The sequence below is a fragment of the Symphalangus syndactylus genome, chromosome 4, assembly GCF_028878055.3.
Source record: "Symphalangus syndactylus isolate Jambi chromosome 4, NHGRI_mSymSyn1-v2.1_pri, whole genome shotgun sequence".
Taxonomy (NCBI): Eukaryota; Metazoa; Chordata; class Mammalia; order Primates; family Hylobatidae; genus Symphalangus; species Symphalangus syndactylus.
The window spans coordinates 80148935-80166364 of record NC_072426.2 but is presented as its reverse complement, the minus strand read 5'-3'; the positions used below and the strand labels follow the sequence as shown (position 1 = coordinate 80166364).

The 17430-nt window shown below is 56.5% G+C and overlaps 1 protein-coding gene across 2 annotated transcripts in view; it reads left to right on the top strand.

Moving 5' to 3' along the window:
• RASGEF1A (RasGEF domain family member 1A) overlaps positions 1 to 17430 on the top strand; it is a 70430-nt gene that overhangs the window by 32650 nt on the left and 20350 nt on the right. Inside the window, exon 1 of one of the 2 annotated variants that reach the window (XM_055275236.2) lies at positions 1566 to 2625. The exons of the other annotated variant lie outside the window; for it this stretch is intronic. Within the exon in view, the coding sequence (XP_055131211.1) occupies positions 2608 to 2625 (18 nt within the window). The 5' untranslated portion in view covers positions 1566 to 2607. Of the gene's footprint in view, positions 1 to 1565; positions 2626 to 17430 lie in introns of those variants that run through there. 2 annotated transcript variants of the gene reach the window in all.

Here is a 17430-nt window from a genome sequence, read left to right as displayed (position 1 = left end):
CAGATCCCTCCAGAACTCACTCACTCACTAACAGAACAGCACTGAGGGGATGGTGCTAACCCATTCATGAGAACTCCACCCCCATGATCCAATCGCCTCCCATCAGGCCCCACCTCCAACACTGGGGATTACAACTGAACATGAGATTTGGGTGGGGACACAAACCCAAATCATATCAGTGGGAGTCCAGCCTCTTTTCCTGTGACCCTCAACCCAGAACCTTGACAGCTTGCCTGCTCTAGGCTCCACCATCCTCAGAGCAGCCTCTGTTGCTCTGGTCAGAGGCAGCCTTGTTCCAGGCCTTGTGCCCTGCCCCTAGAGGAGGCGTCTGGAGAAAGTGCCTCTTCCTGTGTGTCTGGTCTCCCCAAAGTCCCGGCAGATGGCCACTGGCCCCACCACACCTGGCTTCTTCTCTACTTTCTGAAGTGGCAGTGGGATTCTGCCTTGGAGCCTGCCGGCCCTCCCTGCAGGACAGCCTCAGCCCCAGCTGCAGGGATGCAAGCAAGACGCCTGGCAGGGCTCAGCCCCAGCATAGCAACCTCCTCACGTCCTCAGGCACCAGGAAGGATGTGGGTCAGGTCACACATGAATGCTGAGGCCACACTGGTGGGTAAAGGAGACAGCACCATCTGTGTCAGCATGGGGAAGCGTCTGCCTTATCAAGGTCCTTGGGTAACACTGGTGCAATCTGGGATGAGCGTGATAGGAAGTGACCCTGTGACTGCATAAGAAGGCTTGTAGGGCTGCCCACCCATCCACCACCTCTTCTAGAGTGTCACATTCAGGGAGGCAGAGGGGATGCTGGCTCTGGGTTCAGGAGGCAGCAGGGCCAACTGCTCACATGGACTTCCTGAGACAACACTGGGGCCACCCCGGGGCCCAGATGTTCTGCAGGGCCACGGTACAGGGCTGAGGAAGGCAGGGGCAGGTGCCTGGAAGGCTTCCCCAGAGGCAAGACACCAGGTTTCACCTTCTTGGTGCTCTCCATGAAGCCACCTGAAGGGACAGGGTGGCCCTGCAGGCCCAGACCATCCTGATGCCACCTGTCCGCCTGCCAAGGTTACCATGAGCTTCGCATCTTCTGGCTGGCCTGAAACAAGATGCAGAGCAAAAGTTGGGGAGGACATTGTGAAAGCTGGAGGGCCACTGTGCCATTTCTGCCTGTTTACCTCATACTCCCTGCACTGCCCACCCACAGGCGCTGCGTACCACGCAGTAATGTATAGTACATGCTCTGAGCAGTGGGAAGCGGTTCCAGGCCAGGCCAACACTCACTGGTAGAGAAGAGCGGGTGAGAGGGCAGCACTCCAGGAGAAGGACTCCTGTCTCCAGGCCCTTGAGCTGGCTTGAGGGAGGCCAGTGAATGAACCCAGCACAGCCCCTACTTTCCCAAGACAGAGACAACTGCCCATCGAGCCAGCCTAGTAGGTACTCTTGCTGCTAGTAAGTGAGCAGGCAAATAAGCTGGGAGGCAGAGGGCCTCTGGCAAGGCCTGGGCAAGAGCCATGGGGGTGGAGGTGGGGTGAGGATATGGGCGTCCTGGGGCGGCCAGATGTTGTCAGGGTCACGATTGTCCATCAGCCCGTGGCTTGTGAGCTCTCCGGGGTTGTCAGAGCCTCTCTGTGAGGTTCAAGCTGAGCATACCCTGCTTCTCCCTAGCGGCCGCCCTGCCGTCCAGCTGGGACTCCCCCAGAGCCAAGGGGTCTCTCACCCAGCTCAGGTGCTGGGTGCTCCAATCCAGACCTCCGGAGAGGGCGCTCTTCGGCTCCGCGCATCTTTCCCGTCCACATCCTCTGAGGGAGTGGGGTCCACCACAGGAATGCGCGGAGGGGTAGCCCCATCACCTGACAGATTCATTCTGAGGCTGGGGCTCTAGGGGCGGGAGGAGCGTCACTGTGCCATGTGCCCGGCCCACCCCTTGCTGCGGCTCAGATCAGTCCTCCCACAAAAGCAGCTGCCGTGTCCCCCGCGTTCCAAGGAAATGGAAGGACAGGGAGTTCTGTGCGACTCCCGTCTCAGGCCAGAGCTGTGTGGAGTGAGCACCCCGTCAGCGGAGGCATTCAAGCCGAACGCTGGCGGAGCACCTGCTGTAGTTCCGTAGTGGATGTCTACGATCAGGTGAGGCCGGGGCGGGGTAAGAGGCGTCCCCTCCCCGTGCCGAGCCCCAACCCACGCTGCGCCCCCTCGCTGGCCCTGCGCGCCATCACCGACCCCCGGCACGGCCGATCCCAGACGCCCCGTCCAGCCTCACACCACGGCACCTACGGCGTCCCCACACCTAGCGCCAGGCGCGCGCCCGGCCCAGGCAGCGCCTCCTGACAGCGCTCTAGGCCGCTCCGGGTCCCTGCCCCACCTCCGCGCCATGCTCCTAGCCTCGGCCCCGCCCCGCGTTCCTGGCCGGCCTAGCGGTCCCTCGGCCCCGCCCGGACCCCACGGTCCCCAGCCCAGCCCCTCGGTTCCCTGCTTCCTGGGTCTCACCCCTCCAGCGGAGGCGTCCAGCGGCAGGGACCGGCGCTGGAGTGGGCGCTTGCTCGGCTCGCGGGCAGAGGAGCCGCCGCTCGCTGGACGCCGGACCAGGCAGGACGGCGCGGGGAGCCAGTGGCCAGAATGTTCCTGGAGCTCCAGGTAGGGCTGCGGCGGGCACAGGCGCGGGGCCTCGGGGCAGGGTTTCTTGCGCTGTCAGGCTCGGGAGGGGTGCGACGGTCCCCTGCATCCCGACCCGCGCGGGAGGGTGCCCGCCCTGAGGACCCGCGCGCCGCCCTCTGTGCGTCCCCGCTGGAGCACCTACTGCCCCGTGGGCGGCGCCCAGCCTGCCTCTGCTCCTGCCCTGCCCTGCCCTGCCCTGCCCTTCGCGGTGCGGCCCGCGGACGCCGAGAGCACAGCGACTCCTGCGAGCCTGGAAGGGGTGGGGACGGGCGTGTAGGAGCCCGGACGACTTGAGGGGCGCAGAACCACCTGTTGCTCTGAGGAGGATGTGCCGGGCGAGGGGTGGTCCGCGTTGTATGGTCTGTGTGAGGTGCCGGCGGGGGAGGGCTGCGGAAGCGCGGGCATGCTTATTCACGGTACATGGGAGGGAGCGCGGCCGTGCCTGTGCCTTGTGAGCCCCACGCGCTCCTGTGCGTTTAGGGAGAGTGGAGCCCAGCGTGGGGCTTCGAGGAGTGTGCGCTCCAGGGCGAGGGCGCTGTAGGGTGCAGGCGGAGAACTGGTCCTGGAGAGGACCTGAGCGTGGAGCACTGGCATTTCCCGCACTGTTTATGGAGACCCACCCCCAGAGGCGCAAGGCGGTGTGATTCGGCTGCAGCAGACCCCCGGGTTCTGAGCGCCCACAGCGTAGAGCTGAGCCTTGGCCAGCCCTGGCCACGTGAAAGATGCAGGACTCATCTGTCCCTTCCTTCCTTCACTTACTCAGCATGCGTTTATTGGGCCCCTGCTGTGTGCAGGCACTGCGGTTCGGTAGGGAACCAAACACCACAGCAAGGAGGGTGTTGTCCTCACGGTGCCCACACAGCAGAGAAACAAGCACAATGGGTAGGTAAAATGGGTGGAGTGCCCCCTGGTGCTGAGGGCTAGAGAAAAAGCAATGTAGGAGAGCTAGCAGGGCCTGTGAGTTCATCGGTGAAGGTAGTTCAGGTCATTCTGCAGTGACAGAGCAGCCCCGAAGTCCCTCTGCTCACAACACGGTGCAGTTTCCACTCACTGGTGTCAGCCCTGGTCCAGGCCAGCCTCATTCAGGGACCCAGGCTGGCGGGGTCACATGGTAGGGAAGTGGGGAGGGCCCTGCACTGGCATTTAAATGCCCCAGCCCAGTACTCCAGTCACTGCTGTGAGACAGGTGGACCCCACGGCTCCACCCAGTTTCATTCGGACCTCCAATGACAGTCCTGCACCCCCAGCAACCAGGGGTCTGACACACTTGGTGCCCAGCGTGCTGACCACCAGTGAAGAGGGGGGCTGTCTGTGCCTTAGGTACGCTGGCCAGAGGAGACGTGTGCACAGGACCTGCTGAAGGAGGGGAGGGAGGGAGCTATGTGGGGGGCATAGCAGGAAAAGGCCAGGGCAGAGCTTTGAAGTGGAAGCTGCCTGCATGTTGGGGCCAGATTGGAGACTGGGGCATCAGGAGCAGAGCCCATGAGGAGGTGGGACAGTGAGGCCAGCGAGGTGGTGTGGCTAGGGGAGCCAGCGGGGGTGACTGGGCTGCAGTGGGAGGTGGTGGAGCAGGGTGTGCTCCCCGTGGGGCTGCCATGGCACCGCTGGCTGCTGCTGGGAGGGGTGAAGCTAGCAGAGTGCCACCTCAGTGGTCTGGGGACAGATGAGAATCCCAGCCTTGGGAGATGGCAGAGGAGGAAGAGGAGGGAAGGACTGATTCTCGGGGTATTCTGAAAGCAACACCTGGAGGCCATGCTGGTGGGTAGGCTGTTTTCATTGAGATGGGAAAGGGTCAGGCTGGCGCAGGAAGGAGGGTGTTGCCCTTAGAGGGGGGCAAGATGGCAGGTGCAGCAGGTGGGAGCAGGGACAATTCAACACCTCCCACCCCAGAGGTGTTGCCTGGCAGGGGCGTGGGCAGTCTAGAGTCCAGGGAGAGGTCTAGGCTGCATGTGCTCATGCAGAGCCTGGCTTGCTCCACTCTGCAGGCTCCTTGCTGCCCTGCCTCCTGGCCACACTGCCCACACCTGCACCTGCTGGCTTAGGACAGTACAGCCCTGGGCCCCAGCCTTCCCAGGCCCAAAGCCCATCTTGCTGGGCCTGCTAGCTTGAGCCACCTTCTTTCAGCTTCCCCAGGAGAGGTGGGATGAGGACTCTAGCCCTCAGCGGGGCACAGGCCAGGGGAAGGACAGCAGAGCCATGGCCTCTCATGTTAGCCCACCACCTCTGTGCGTTGGGGGTCCAGGCCTGGCCAGGATGCAGGGGGCACTGGGGACAGCACAACCCACGGTCACATACTCACAGACACATGGGCCGCAGCAGTGCCGTCTGTGGGGGGCAGGCAGTCAGGAAGGGCTGCCTGGGGGAGAGAGTCTCACACTGGCTTTGGTGGGATGCATGAGGATTGACTTAGTGCAGGGGAAGCTGTCTGCATCCCCCACACCTTTGGGCTCTTGGGCCTTGCCCTCCAGGGAACTGCTGGTGAGTGACCAGAGGAAGGAGACCAAACTGTCATGTCAACCTCCCTTTTCCCCCTTAGCCCACTGGAAAACCCCTGGTTATCCTTGGAAGCTGATCTCAGAATCACCTCCTCCACGAAGCCCTCCCTGACTACTCCCTACAGAGTTAGTTCCCCACCTCTGTGCCTCCACGACACCCAGCACAGGCCCCGAATCCCGAAGAGATCATGCCATGCCATGGAGTTGCGTCTGTCTTCCCACAGACACTAAGGTCCATGGGCTGTTCTGTTCTGAGTGTGTGGCATAGGCCACAAGGGCCTCAAGGGATGCTGTCTTGACTGAACAAGTTCTGGAAGGAAGGAGGAAGGAAGAAAGGAAGGAACAAAGATGAGGGCGGGAAGTGGCCTGTACAGGCTCTCTACTTCTTGTTTTACATCTGAGGAAACTGAGGTCCAGAGGGGCTGTCTTGCCTGAGGTCAGCCAGGAGGTCAGGGGTCAGAGCTGGCTCCTGGGTCATGAGGGCTCCACTATGTGGGTTCTGGGCTGCCTGGGTCCCTGTGGGTCCCAGGACAAGGGGAGTTCAGAGGCAGCTGGGACACGAGGAGACGAGGAGTGGGGGCTCCTGAGGGAACCTGGGGACAGTCAGGTGGGAGCCTATGAATGGCGTGGATCTCGGAGGAGGATGGCAGCCAAGACCCCCCCAGCTTCTCTGTTTCTTTTTTTCTTTTCTTTTCTTTTTTTGAGATAGAGTTTCGCTCCTGTTGCCCAGGCTGGAGTGCAATGGCACGATCTCACCGCAACCTCCACCTCTCGGGTTCAAGCAATTCTCCTGCCTCAGCCTCCTGAGTAGCTGGGATTACAGGCATGTGCCACCACACCTGGCTAATTTTGTATTTTTAGTAGAGATGGGGTTTCTCTATGTTGGTCAGGCTGGTCTCGAACTCCTGACCTCAGATGATCTGCCCGCTTTGGCCTCCCAAAGGGCTGGGATTACAGGCATGAGACACTGAACCTGGCCCCCTGTTCCTTCTTCTGGCCCCTGCTGCTGGCTGGGCCCTGGCCCTGCGGCCCCTGGCACCACTGGCCAAGTGGAGTTTTGTTGGCAAAGCTGGTGTCTTGCGGTCTCAGCCTTGGGGAATAACCCCGCCCCTGCCCCATCACCGCCCACACCCACCTTCCGGGCCGGGACCCAGTCCCTGGCATTTCCCAAATGTCACTGTGACTGCCACTAGCTGCCCCTGCTCGGCCTTGGGCCGGTAAGTGTGCGTCAGAGCGCCGCCCACCTCTCCCTCTCGCTCCCCGTGGGTGAGGAGGCTCAGCCTTCAACTCTGGCCCCAACCTGAGTATGACTTCCCTGGGGGCCTCCCTGGGGCCACATACAACAGATGTCCTTAAAACAGGGACTGGCATGTTCCTAGAGTGCCCAGCCTGAGGGGGCAGTGGTGTGGTGTTTTGGGTGGGTGACCAGGAAAAGTGGCTTCAGGGTAGCTGAGCTGGTTGGCAGAGCAGGCCCACTGTGGACATCATGTTCCTGGGGGTTGGTGGTGGAGCTTAGAGAGCTGAGAGATCCGTGGACACACACACCCACACACAGATACCCACACACAGAGACACACGTAGGTCCACACACACAGACACAGACACACAGACACACAGAGACATGCAGAGACACAGACACAGAGACACACGCAGGCACACAGACACAGAGACACACAAACACACAGACACATACAGAGAGACACAGAGACACATGCAGGCACACACACAGACACAGACACACAGACACATGCAGAGACAGACACACAGACACATGCAGAGACACAGACACACAGACACATGCAGAGACACAGACGTAGAGAGAGACACACAGACACATGCAGAGACACAGACACACAGACACACACAAAAACACAGACACACAGAAACACACAGACACAGAAACCCCCCCCACACAGACATGCACACACACAGAGACACATGCAGGCACACGCACACACACAGACACAGAGACACACACAGACACAGAGACACAAAGACACACACACACATACAGAGACACAGACACACATAGACACACGCAGGCACACACACAGAAACAGAGACACACTAACACAGAGAAACACAGACACACAGACACACCTCCCCCTACTGCCACTGGTGTGAGCATCTCCATACCAGCTCCACACAGACTTATGTGCAGACACATATACCCAGGGGAGGTAGATAGGTAAGCTATTGATTTTTTAAAAGTTTATGTTAGGTAATTGGTTATTGATACCTTACTAGTTTGAACAGATTTTTAGTTTGGCTTCCTGGAAAATCCAAGAAATTAATTATATTACTTACACATAAGGAACAGCCAACTTCTTTATTTCTAATGTATCTTTAGTTTTCTTATCTTATTATGTTTTCTAAAAGGTGCAAAGTAACATTAAATAATAGCAGTTGTCCTTGGCTTGATCTTCATTTTAATGAGGAGGCTTCTCATGTTTTACTAAGTCTGAAATCGGCCCTATATTTCCAATAGGTATTCGTCATCAAGGACAGTATGCTGGAATCCTACATTAATTGCCAAGAGTGCACACCAGGAATGGATATTCAGTTTCATCAAAGGCTTTCCTATATCTAGCAAAATCATCAAATGCCTTTCCTCCTTGGACCTATTAATGTGTTGACTTATTAACTCTTCTGAGCTAAATCATCCTCTTGTTCCTGGAATAAAGCCCACTGGGTCAGGCTCTATTGTGCTTAAAAATGCTGCTGAGTTCATTTTACTGATGTGTTGCTATGTTGCTGAGGGTATTTTTCACTATTTTCAGAGGTAAGAATTTATGCATACTTTTCTACTAGGAGACATATTTGTCACATTTATAAATCATGTTATTTTAGCTTTATAAAATGAATAGGAAGGCTTTTCAATATGAATTGTGTAGTTGAAATAGTTTATATATCATATAAAATTATCTTATCCTCAAAGGCTTGAAATAATTCATTTTAGACACTATTTCAGCCAGGGCTTGCTTTTATTTTTTCCAGAGGCTTAGTTGGCTGTCAACGTAATTTGTACTATGGTTATTGGTCTTTTTGGGTTCTAAATATTTTTAGTCTATTTTTGGTTACTTGTATTTTCTAGATAATATAAGTAACCATTCAAAGTTCTTGCAGATCATTTACCACAGATTTAGGTAGTTGTTTGTTTTAAACTTTCTTCTACATTTCTGGAGTTAGATTCCCTTTTTTCATGCCCAATGTATTTTTCATGTCCTTCCTTTCTTCCTTCTTCTCTCCCTCCCTTTCTTTTTTTAAACACATTTTTATAATTTTTTTAAAGAAATAGAGACAGGTTCTCACGAGAGCCCCTCAAAGTGCTGGGATTACAGGCATGATCCAGGGTGCCTGGCCCTCCCTCCCTTTCTTCTTTCCTTTTGTTGATTAGAACTGCAAGAGGGTTATCCCTGAAATCTGTGTTTTCAAATAATCAGCTCTTAAAGTTTATAAGGAGTTCTACTCTATTCTTTGATTGAGTCATCTAATTTGCCTTTTAGCAATTTCTTCTTCCAGTTTGTTTCACTGTTTTGTTGAGAAGCTCTTTTTTAAGCTTTTTGAATCAAGTGCTTAGTGTTTACTTCAATACGTTATTGAAGTCTATGAACTTTTCTGTGAGTACAGCTTTGGCCATATCAAATTCGATACAGAGTTTTCCTATAAAAGTTATTTTTATGACATCTGTAATTGGAGTTTGAATCTTTAACACAGGCGTGATTTAGGGAACTTTTTAATGAAGTGGGTTTTTTTTTATCAGTTATATATTAATATCCAACTATAGTACATTGTGCTTCTGTCATTCTCTCACCCGCACACTTCCGTTTGGGGACTTTATTGGCTTTCATTGGTGGTATAACATATGACCATGTGGCGGAGACTCTGGACAGTAGAATATGCCTTTCTGTTTCTAGACACAGTTTTTCACATATCTTGATCCCCCGTCCAGAGAGCATGCACTGCAATATTTTCATCCCTTGGGCATCTACCACTTGCTGGGCAATTTCTGGTTGTGAATCCAGCATGAAGAGGTGCTCACTGTATTTCCTGGGCATAGCTTTGTGTTCTTGGGAGTTTACCTCTAATAGGGTTAGAAAAGAAAACCATAAAGTGTTTTTCTTACTCTCCACTCTCAGCCATTCAGCACAACATTCTGACACCAGATTCTCTAACATTAAGACAGCAGCTGGGTGCCCTGTAATTCAATTTGGACAATATTGGAGGCAGAGTCAGATCTCACAGGTTGAAAGCTTGGTCCCACAAGGCTGTCCCCCTCCCTCGACTTCAGATGCCATTTGCAAGTCTCAGGTTGTGGCCTGTGCTTCTGACCCACCCAGCAAATCAGCACTTCTGGGACTCCCTTCTCAGATTCAGTTAATTTGCTAGAGCAGCTCCCATAATTCAGGGAAGCACTTGCTTCCATTTACCCACTTACTATACAGGTTTTTACAGTGGTCACAGATGAACAGTCAGAGGAAGGGATGCTCAGGGCAAGGCATGTGGGAAGGGGCATGGAGCTTCCCTGTCCTCCCAGACACTGCACTCCAGGGCCCTCCACCTGCTTGCCTACCCAGAAGCTCTGAAGCCGCTCCTTTTGGGATTTTGTGGAGGCCTCATTACATGGGCGTGACTGACTGAATCATTGGCCACTGGTGATGGACCCAACCTTCAGCCTCTCTCTCGTCCCTAGAGCTGGGGGTGGGAGTGAAAGTCCCCACCCTGTCATCACATGGTTGGTTACCCTGACAACCAGCCCCCAGCCAGGCTGTCCAGGAGTCCATCAGCACACAGAAGACACTTACCACTTTGGAGATTCTGAGAGTGTTAGGAGGGTGTGCTGGGAAAAAAGACAGTGTCATGCACCACATAGTGGTCCCCTGAGATTCATAATATGATATTGTCACTGTGCTTTTTCTATGTTTAGCTGTAGAAATCCTTACCGTTGTGTTACAGTTACCTCCAGTATATTCAGTGCGGTCACATACTGTGCAGGTTGGGAGCCCGGGAGCAATAGGCTGTACCACGGAGCCTGGGTGTGTAGTGGGCTGTGCCATCCTGGTCTGTGTAAGTCACTCTGTGGGGTTTGCACAACGACAAAATCGCCTAAGATGCATTTCTCAGGAGGTATCCCCATCGCAAATGGATGCATGACTGTATGTGCCTGGGCCACATGGACAGGAAGGGCCAACTTGCAGGCAGGAGGCCTGGGCTGCTTCCAGCTGTGCCCTGTCCTCAGCCCCACACCTGTATCTCATCTGGGAAGTGGAGAGCAGGGCCTCAGAGGCCCCCAGAAGGTGTCACAGGGCCCAGCAGGTGGGAGGCCCTCTGCCCTCGCCACTCATTGGTGGTGAGGCTTGTGGGCAGTTTTGCGGGGGCTGGAATCCAGCACGGGCCCCTTGGACCCCAGCCTGATTTCCCCCACCCCACCTCGCTGCCCTGCGCTTGCAGCCTAGCCTGCAAATGCAGCAGGGGCAGCTCCTCCTGGGTCAGGCCCTGTCCATCCCACAGGCCTGGCTGGCTTCCCCTGCTGTCACCTCACACCATTCTCCCTCCCCGGAGCCCTGTGCTGGTTGCCCTGGGTGGCACATCAGACAGGGTTCCAATCCCAGCTCCACCAGTTTCCCAGACTGGCGCTGGTGACTGAGGCCCTTTGGGCCTCTGTTCCTTCATCTGGAGAAGGGGGAGCAGCAGGAGAGCCACCCGGGGGAGGTGTGGAGGCGGCTGTGTCTGGCTTAGGTTCGAATCAGCGTAGTGGCGCTAACTGATGTGGCGAGGTTTCAGGATGACTCAGCAGCCAATTAAATGCTTACAAATTCACGGCTTATTGGGACGTTTTCACACACCAACAATCATGCAAATATATTTCACACACCCAGGCAGTCATAAGGAGGCGGGAGCGAACCACAGTGTCGGGGGACGGGGAGACCAGCTGCTGACTGCGCAAGGTCAGAGTTCCTTCAGAGCAGAGGGAGAGCAGACCCCCGGGTGGAGGGATGGGCCCGTACTCCCAAGTGGAGGGATGGGATCACTCCTCTTCTCTCAGCAGGGCGTCTGGTGGCCTCCAATGGAAAAGAGGCCTTGGAGTTCTCGAGGGCAGTGCTTCTGCAGGTGTCTGGGTCGTGAGCAGCTTCTTTGTATTTATGGCCCTCCACAGGAGTGTCCCTGGCCATCATCTTCAGCTGCCTTTTGGCATCACTTTCTTGTTGGATCTCAGGGATGCCTGGCCACAGCAGATATCATCTGATCATTGCAGTCCACCACACCTATGCTTATCACTCTGAGGGCTCAGCAACTTCACTCTAAGCTGAGTTACTTGTCATAAGTACTCCCTTTTTTTTTTTTTTTTTTTTAAGACAGAGTCTTGTTCTGTCGCCCAGGCTGGAGTGCAGTGGCATGATCTCAGCTCACTGCAACCTCCACCTCCCAGGTTCAAGCAATTCTCATGCCTCAGCCTCTGGAATGGCTGAGATTACAGGTGTGCACCACCATGCCTGGCTAATTTTTTGTACTTTTAATAGAAATGGGGTTTCACCATGTTGGTCAGGCTGGTCTTGAACTCCTGACCTCAAGTGATCTGCCTGCCTCGGCCTCCCATCATGTTGAAATTACAGGAGTGAGCCACCACACCCGGTGAGATAGGGTCTTGCTCTGTTGCCCAGGCTCTGTCACCCAGGGGTGCAGTGGTATGATCTTGGCACACTGCATCCTTTACCTCCTGGTATCAAGCAATCCCCCTACCTCAGCCTCCTGAGTAGCTGGGACTACAGGTGCATGCCGCTGCCCCTGGCTAATTTTTTTGTAGAGACAGGGATCTCCCTATGTTGCCCAGGCTGGTCTTGAACTCCTGGGCTCAAGCGATCCTCCCACCTCGGCTTCCTAAAGTGCCAGGATTACAGGTGTAAGCCACTGTGCCTGGCCATTTATTTTGAGACCCTAAGGACCACAACACATTATTACACATTCCTGTGCACTGGTACTCTTGGGGCTGGCCAGTGTCTAACCACCCGTTACCAGCCCCCAGGGCCAGGGGACAGACGCACAGCATGTGACAGAAGAGCTGCCTGTGTCCACGGCATGGGGGTGGCAGTCAGGACGTGTGTCTGGGTGCTGTTTCCCAGAGGCTGCCAGACTGAGCATGCCCATGGTTCTGTGACCCAGCAGGGAGCTGGGTGCCCCCTTCCCCTACCCCCATGACTGGCCCAGAGAGAGCTCCCTGCTCCCACAGCCATCTGCCAGGAGGACGACAATTCAAGTGAGGGAAATGGATTTTTATTTGTTTTGAAACACAAAGGAAAAATCTTTGCTCAGCCTAATTAGTTATTTAAACGTAAAAGAACCATGTGGCTTTTATTCCATATCCTAGCACCTTAGGTGGCTGTGGAGGCTGCGGCTCACCTGGGACAGGTCTGTGTGTGGCCTGCGCGACTGGCCATCCCTTCCCGCCTCTGGAGGCCCTCAGCCCTGACCCTGCCCGCTCACTGTCCCTCTCTCTTGGTCATGGGCTGCTGCTTCAGGGCTGACTCCAGGGCTGGCTGGATGTGGGCAGTGTGCCCGGGTGGGCCCGGGCAGGACAGGTTGCTGGTGCTTTCCTACTGGAGCCAGCAGCGGCCTGGCCACTGCCCAGAACTGATGAGCAGCAGGACACCCTGCTCTGCCCTGCCATCATCAGTGGACAACCCATCTAGGACAGGGACACCAGAGGGGTGATTTCACTTGGGGTGGAATCTGCACCCTGCTTCCCAGCCCCCTCCTCCGTGGCACCCTGAGGGTCTCCCTGGAAAAGACAGAACTGGCCACCAAGGTTGCCTGAGTTTGCACATGACCCCATCCAAGCCTGTGCCCAGCTCTGTCCCTGGGAGGCCCAGAGCTGCCCACCCATCTACAGGAGGCTCTTGTTAACCCTGCAGAATCTGACGGTGTTGGCCGAAGAGGGAGCGAGGCCAAGGGGAGTGGGGAGCAGGGCCCCCCAGGCAGCTGGAGTGGGAGGCCAGGCTGCCAGCGCCTGCCGGGAAAGGGCAGGGATTCTCTGAAGTCCCACCTGCTGCATCCATGGGCCTCTTGAGTCTCAAGAATGGAATGGTTCTTGGTGGACAATGACGTTCTGTGCCCTGAGCAGGCCCAGAAGAAGCTGACTGGACAGAAAGGGAAAAGGGAGAGGCAGAAACCCAGACTAGGCAGAATCTGAGGAGCGTGAAGAGGAGACGACCAGATTCCTTCAGTCAATTCAAATTGTATTGGGTAATAGAAGGGAATTCAGAAGGAAAAAATGAATCATGTGTCTGTAACAAAGCTTTAATTATCCGCGTCGCGCCTGTGGCCAGGCCTCTGGAGCGGGCGCCCTGCGAGGCGCTGTTGCGCTGGTTCCCATGGCAGCCGCCTCCTTGTTGGAGTCCGGCCTGAGGCCCTTGGCCAGGCCCTGAGACTGCCCTGGCCAGCCTGGAAGGTTCACAAAGGTAAATCCGGCCCTTCTTCGCAGCACCTGAAGTTTGGCTTATGTGAAACAGCGTGGCCCCTGCCCTCTGATGCCTGCTTGGCCCGGAGGATGGAGAGGCAGGGGCTGCAGGGAGCTCCCTGCCCTGCTGCAGGAATGGGGCCAGCATGTGCTCCCAAGGACTATGCTGCTGCAGAGGCCACAAGGGTTGAGAGAGAGGAGGGTGAGGACTGGAGAGGCTGACCTGCAGGGGAGTGTCACCCCCAACGCCCCCCATCCCTAGACCAGAGCCATCTCCGAGTCCCCCATGCCTGGGACAGGACAGTGCAACCAGGTCAACGGGTCCACCTACCTAGAAGCAGGAGGCAGCTTCTCACTTGTTGCTGTCTGCAGCAGGTGCACTGGCTGTCCCTTGCATGGGAGGTGAGAAGGACCCAGAAGTGGGATGAGGGAGGGGGCAGCACCAGCTCCCAAGAGCTGTGTGTCTAGGGAGGCAGCTGGGAAACCTATAGGACCGCTAGTGCTCTGCAGTGCTGATGCCATCAGAACCCACCAGGCATTGAGCCTGTCCTGAGCTTTGTGGCTTCACTTAGTGCTCACGGTCGCCTGGGAAGCAGGTGCTGGAGGTGGCATCTCACAGAGGAGGGTGCCAGCTCTCAGCTGAGGTGGGGCCCACTCCCTTCCCACTGGATGCCCAGCGCATGCCTAGATCCAGCCTGGGCCTGCAGTCTGCCCCTGCCCATCTGCTGTGCATGGCCTCAGCAGATGGGACAAGGGCTCCCTGGAGTTAAGGGAGACACGTTTCAGCTCAGTCAGGACAGTCTGAGAGCTGGGATTTGGGGATGCGGAGGACATCTGAGTGTTGGCTGGGTGGCTGGGGGAGAACCCTTCCTGCCCTGGGTCAGGGAGTAGGAGGTGGATGCAGCCCGGTTGTGGGAAGGGGCTCTGATGTGGCCCACCTGCTGTTGAGGGCAGGCCTGGGGCCAACCTGGGCAGAGTCAGGGTTTGGCTTCTAGAGTCCTGGCTCTAGTCCCTCTAGCAGGCACTAGAATCTCAGAAATGGTGGAGACTAAGCCCCAGACTCTCCCAGGCAGGTGTCACTCGCCTGCGCATTGTGGATAGATGATGTCCAGAGGGGTTGGCCAATGGCTGGTCACCCGGCCTTCTTCCACAGAGCTGGGAGGACGTAGGTGTGGTGGAGGGGCTGGGCAGTGGCTGGTCACCCAGCCTTCTTCCACAGAGCTGGGAGGGCCTAGGTGCATTGGGGATGGAGGCGCTGAGGCGGGTCGTCCAGTGCCTGGGACTATAGCACCAGCTTGGAGACAACACTGTAGCCCTGGCTTGGGAAGAGGGAGCATGAGCGAGGGACACATGTCACCAGGACAGGGGTGTTAGAGAAGTGGGAGTCAAAGGGGGATGGAAGGACTGGGGACTGCCTGGGGCAGGCACCCCTCTTCTCAGCTCCATACAGGTCTCCCAGCCCCATGCTGGGGTGGTGCCCTCAGGGTCGGGTCCCAGCAGGCTCCGCCAGCTGAGGGTGCAGTGGCCCCATTGTCTCTGCGGGCCATTGGCTCCCCTCGCTTGTGCTCCCCTGCCAGTGAGTGACATCCAGGAGGTGAGAGTGGCCCCTACCTCATTTCTCCCCCTCCACGATGCCTCTCAGTGCAGGTGGGATCCCAGAGGCCTCTTTTTACTGGTCTGAGAACGAAGCTCTGGACTGGCAGGGTCAGAGGATGGGGAAGGGTGTGTAAGATGGGAAGGGTGAGTGGCAAAGGAGGCGCAGCTGCCTCCACCATCTGACCGGTCCTGATGGAGCTCGGGAGAGAGATGGAGTGAAGTCTGTCCTTGCTGCATGCTGGGTGGAAGGGAGGAGGCCCCTAACCTCCTTCCCCCTCCTCTGCCACCTCATGCAGTTTCTTATCCCATCAGGAGCAGTGCCCCTCCTTTCCTCCCCGAGGGTGGCTGAGTCTTCAAGCTAAGTGGGCACACTCAGCCCTCTACCCTCCCTGAGGCGGGCAGTTTCTTCCCTGTGACGTGGCCCACTGCCACATCCCGACGGCCTTCTCTGGGTGGGGCAGCCCCTGGGCAGGCTACCTAGCACTGTCTACTATCAAGGAGGAGGTCAAAATCCTCACTAAGGCAAAGGGCCCACTGAAGGTTTAGCAAAAGATGTGCATTTGCATGGGGAATCTTGTAACCGTGGTGCCTGCCTCCCATACACTCAAACAAGCACTTCACTTACAAATTGCACCTGACTCCCTGCTGGGTAAGGTGAGGACCCCCACAAGATGGTCCCCCAAGGGAACCAGGAATCACCTGCTGCATCCTGGGGGAGCCTCCTGGGGAGGGGAGCCTCATTCCCGATGTCCTGGTGGGAGGAGCCCACACCCTCGAAGAGTGGGGCAGGCGGCCCACCCACTGTAGGCATAGACCCTGAGTACCGATGGCAATGGCGGTGGTGGTGGGATGTGCCCGGGGTGCTGGTGGCTCCAGCGCCCCCGCTCCTGGCAGGGTGGGGACTGGGCCAGGTTGGGGGGCATCCTGGCACTGCTGGGGACCCTGACTCTGGCACATCACAGGTCCAGGTTTAGCAGGGCCGACACACACATCATCAGTCAGTGCATGTTTTGGAGTAAGTGAGGCAGCCAGGAGGTGCCCCAGGGAGGGTTTGCCAAGAACTAATGGGCCAAAAGCTCCCAGGCTTTGGCGCCAGCCCTTCTGTCCACTCCACTCGTCCTTTCCCAGAAGCTCCTTCCCGTCAGCTGAGGCCTCACCTCCGCAGAGAGGCCAACCTCACCGCCCAGGCAGAGGTTACTGCTTTCCCACTCACATTCATGACCTTCTGTCTCCTCTGTCGGAGCACTGATTCTCTCCTAACCCATAATATCATGTTGCCATCTGTGGCCATTGTGCGTGGCACCACACAGGCTCTGTGGGGTGCTCTCTGGGGCCAGAGAGCCCTGTTTTTTTCCCCTGGTGTATCTCCAGTATCTAGGCAGGGATCATTACCACTTGTGAATGAATGAATGGGCAAAGAATAGGGCTCCGGGAACACCCACCTCCTTTCCCACCCCAGTGCCGGTAATTTCAGAGAACCGGCCGGTTATCCCTTGAAGGGCGAAGGGCCCATTCTGTCGGGTCCGTGGCATGCATCCAGCCCAGCCCAGGTAGATGCGCAGGTCTCTCCCCTCCTGAGGCCCACCAGGGTCATGGCATAGGGTTGCCCCCAGCTCCCTCCAGGAGCACGCTCTCCCCGCCAGCCAAGAGAGGGGAGACAGGCGAGATGTGTAATTTTCAGTTGCTAATTGTGATGCCCTGCAGCTTGCTGAGCTAAAAATAGTCTCCGTTTTTGTTGAGTAGGTTAAAAAATAGAAGCCCACGTGCTGCCTCAGAAAGAAGCCCCCCTGCCAAGGCTGGCAGAGGTAGGGGGTTGGCTCGAGCCCCTCCTCCACCTCCTGGCAGATCCCTGGGACTCATGCATGATGGGCCCTGAGAGCTATTTTTGTCCCAGTTTTCCAGGAAGCTGGGTTTCTTAATTTGAGGTCCACAGATGAGCTTCTGGGAGCTCATCGGTCCCCAGAATCATCTGCAGAAGGTCGTGGGAATTGTGTGCTTGTCCACATATCCAGGCCAGGGCTTCAGCCTGCACTTGATGCTCAGGGGGCCATGCCCCTGCCAGGTGCTCTCAGGGGCAATGCTGAGGTCCGAGGAACAGCAGGGCAGACCTGGGCAGACCTGCACATTACGGCCTCTTGTGTCCTGTGAGCTGAGCCTCAGAGTCCTCATCTGAGAAACGGGCCTCTCCGGGCTGTCTCCCTGGGTGAGGGAGAATTGCATTGAGATGAGTCATGGAAT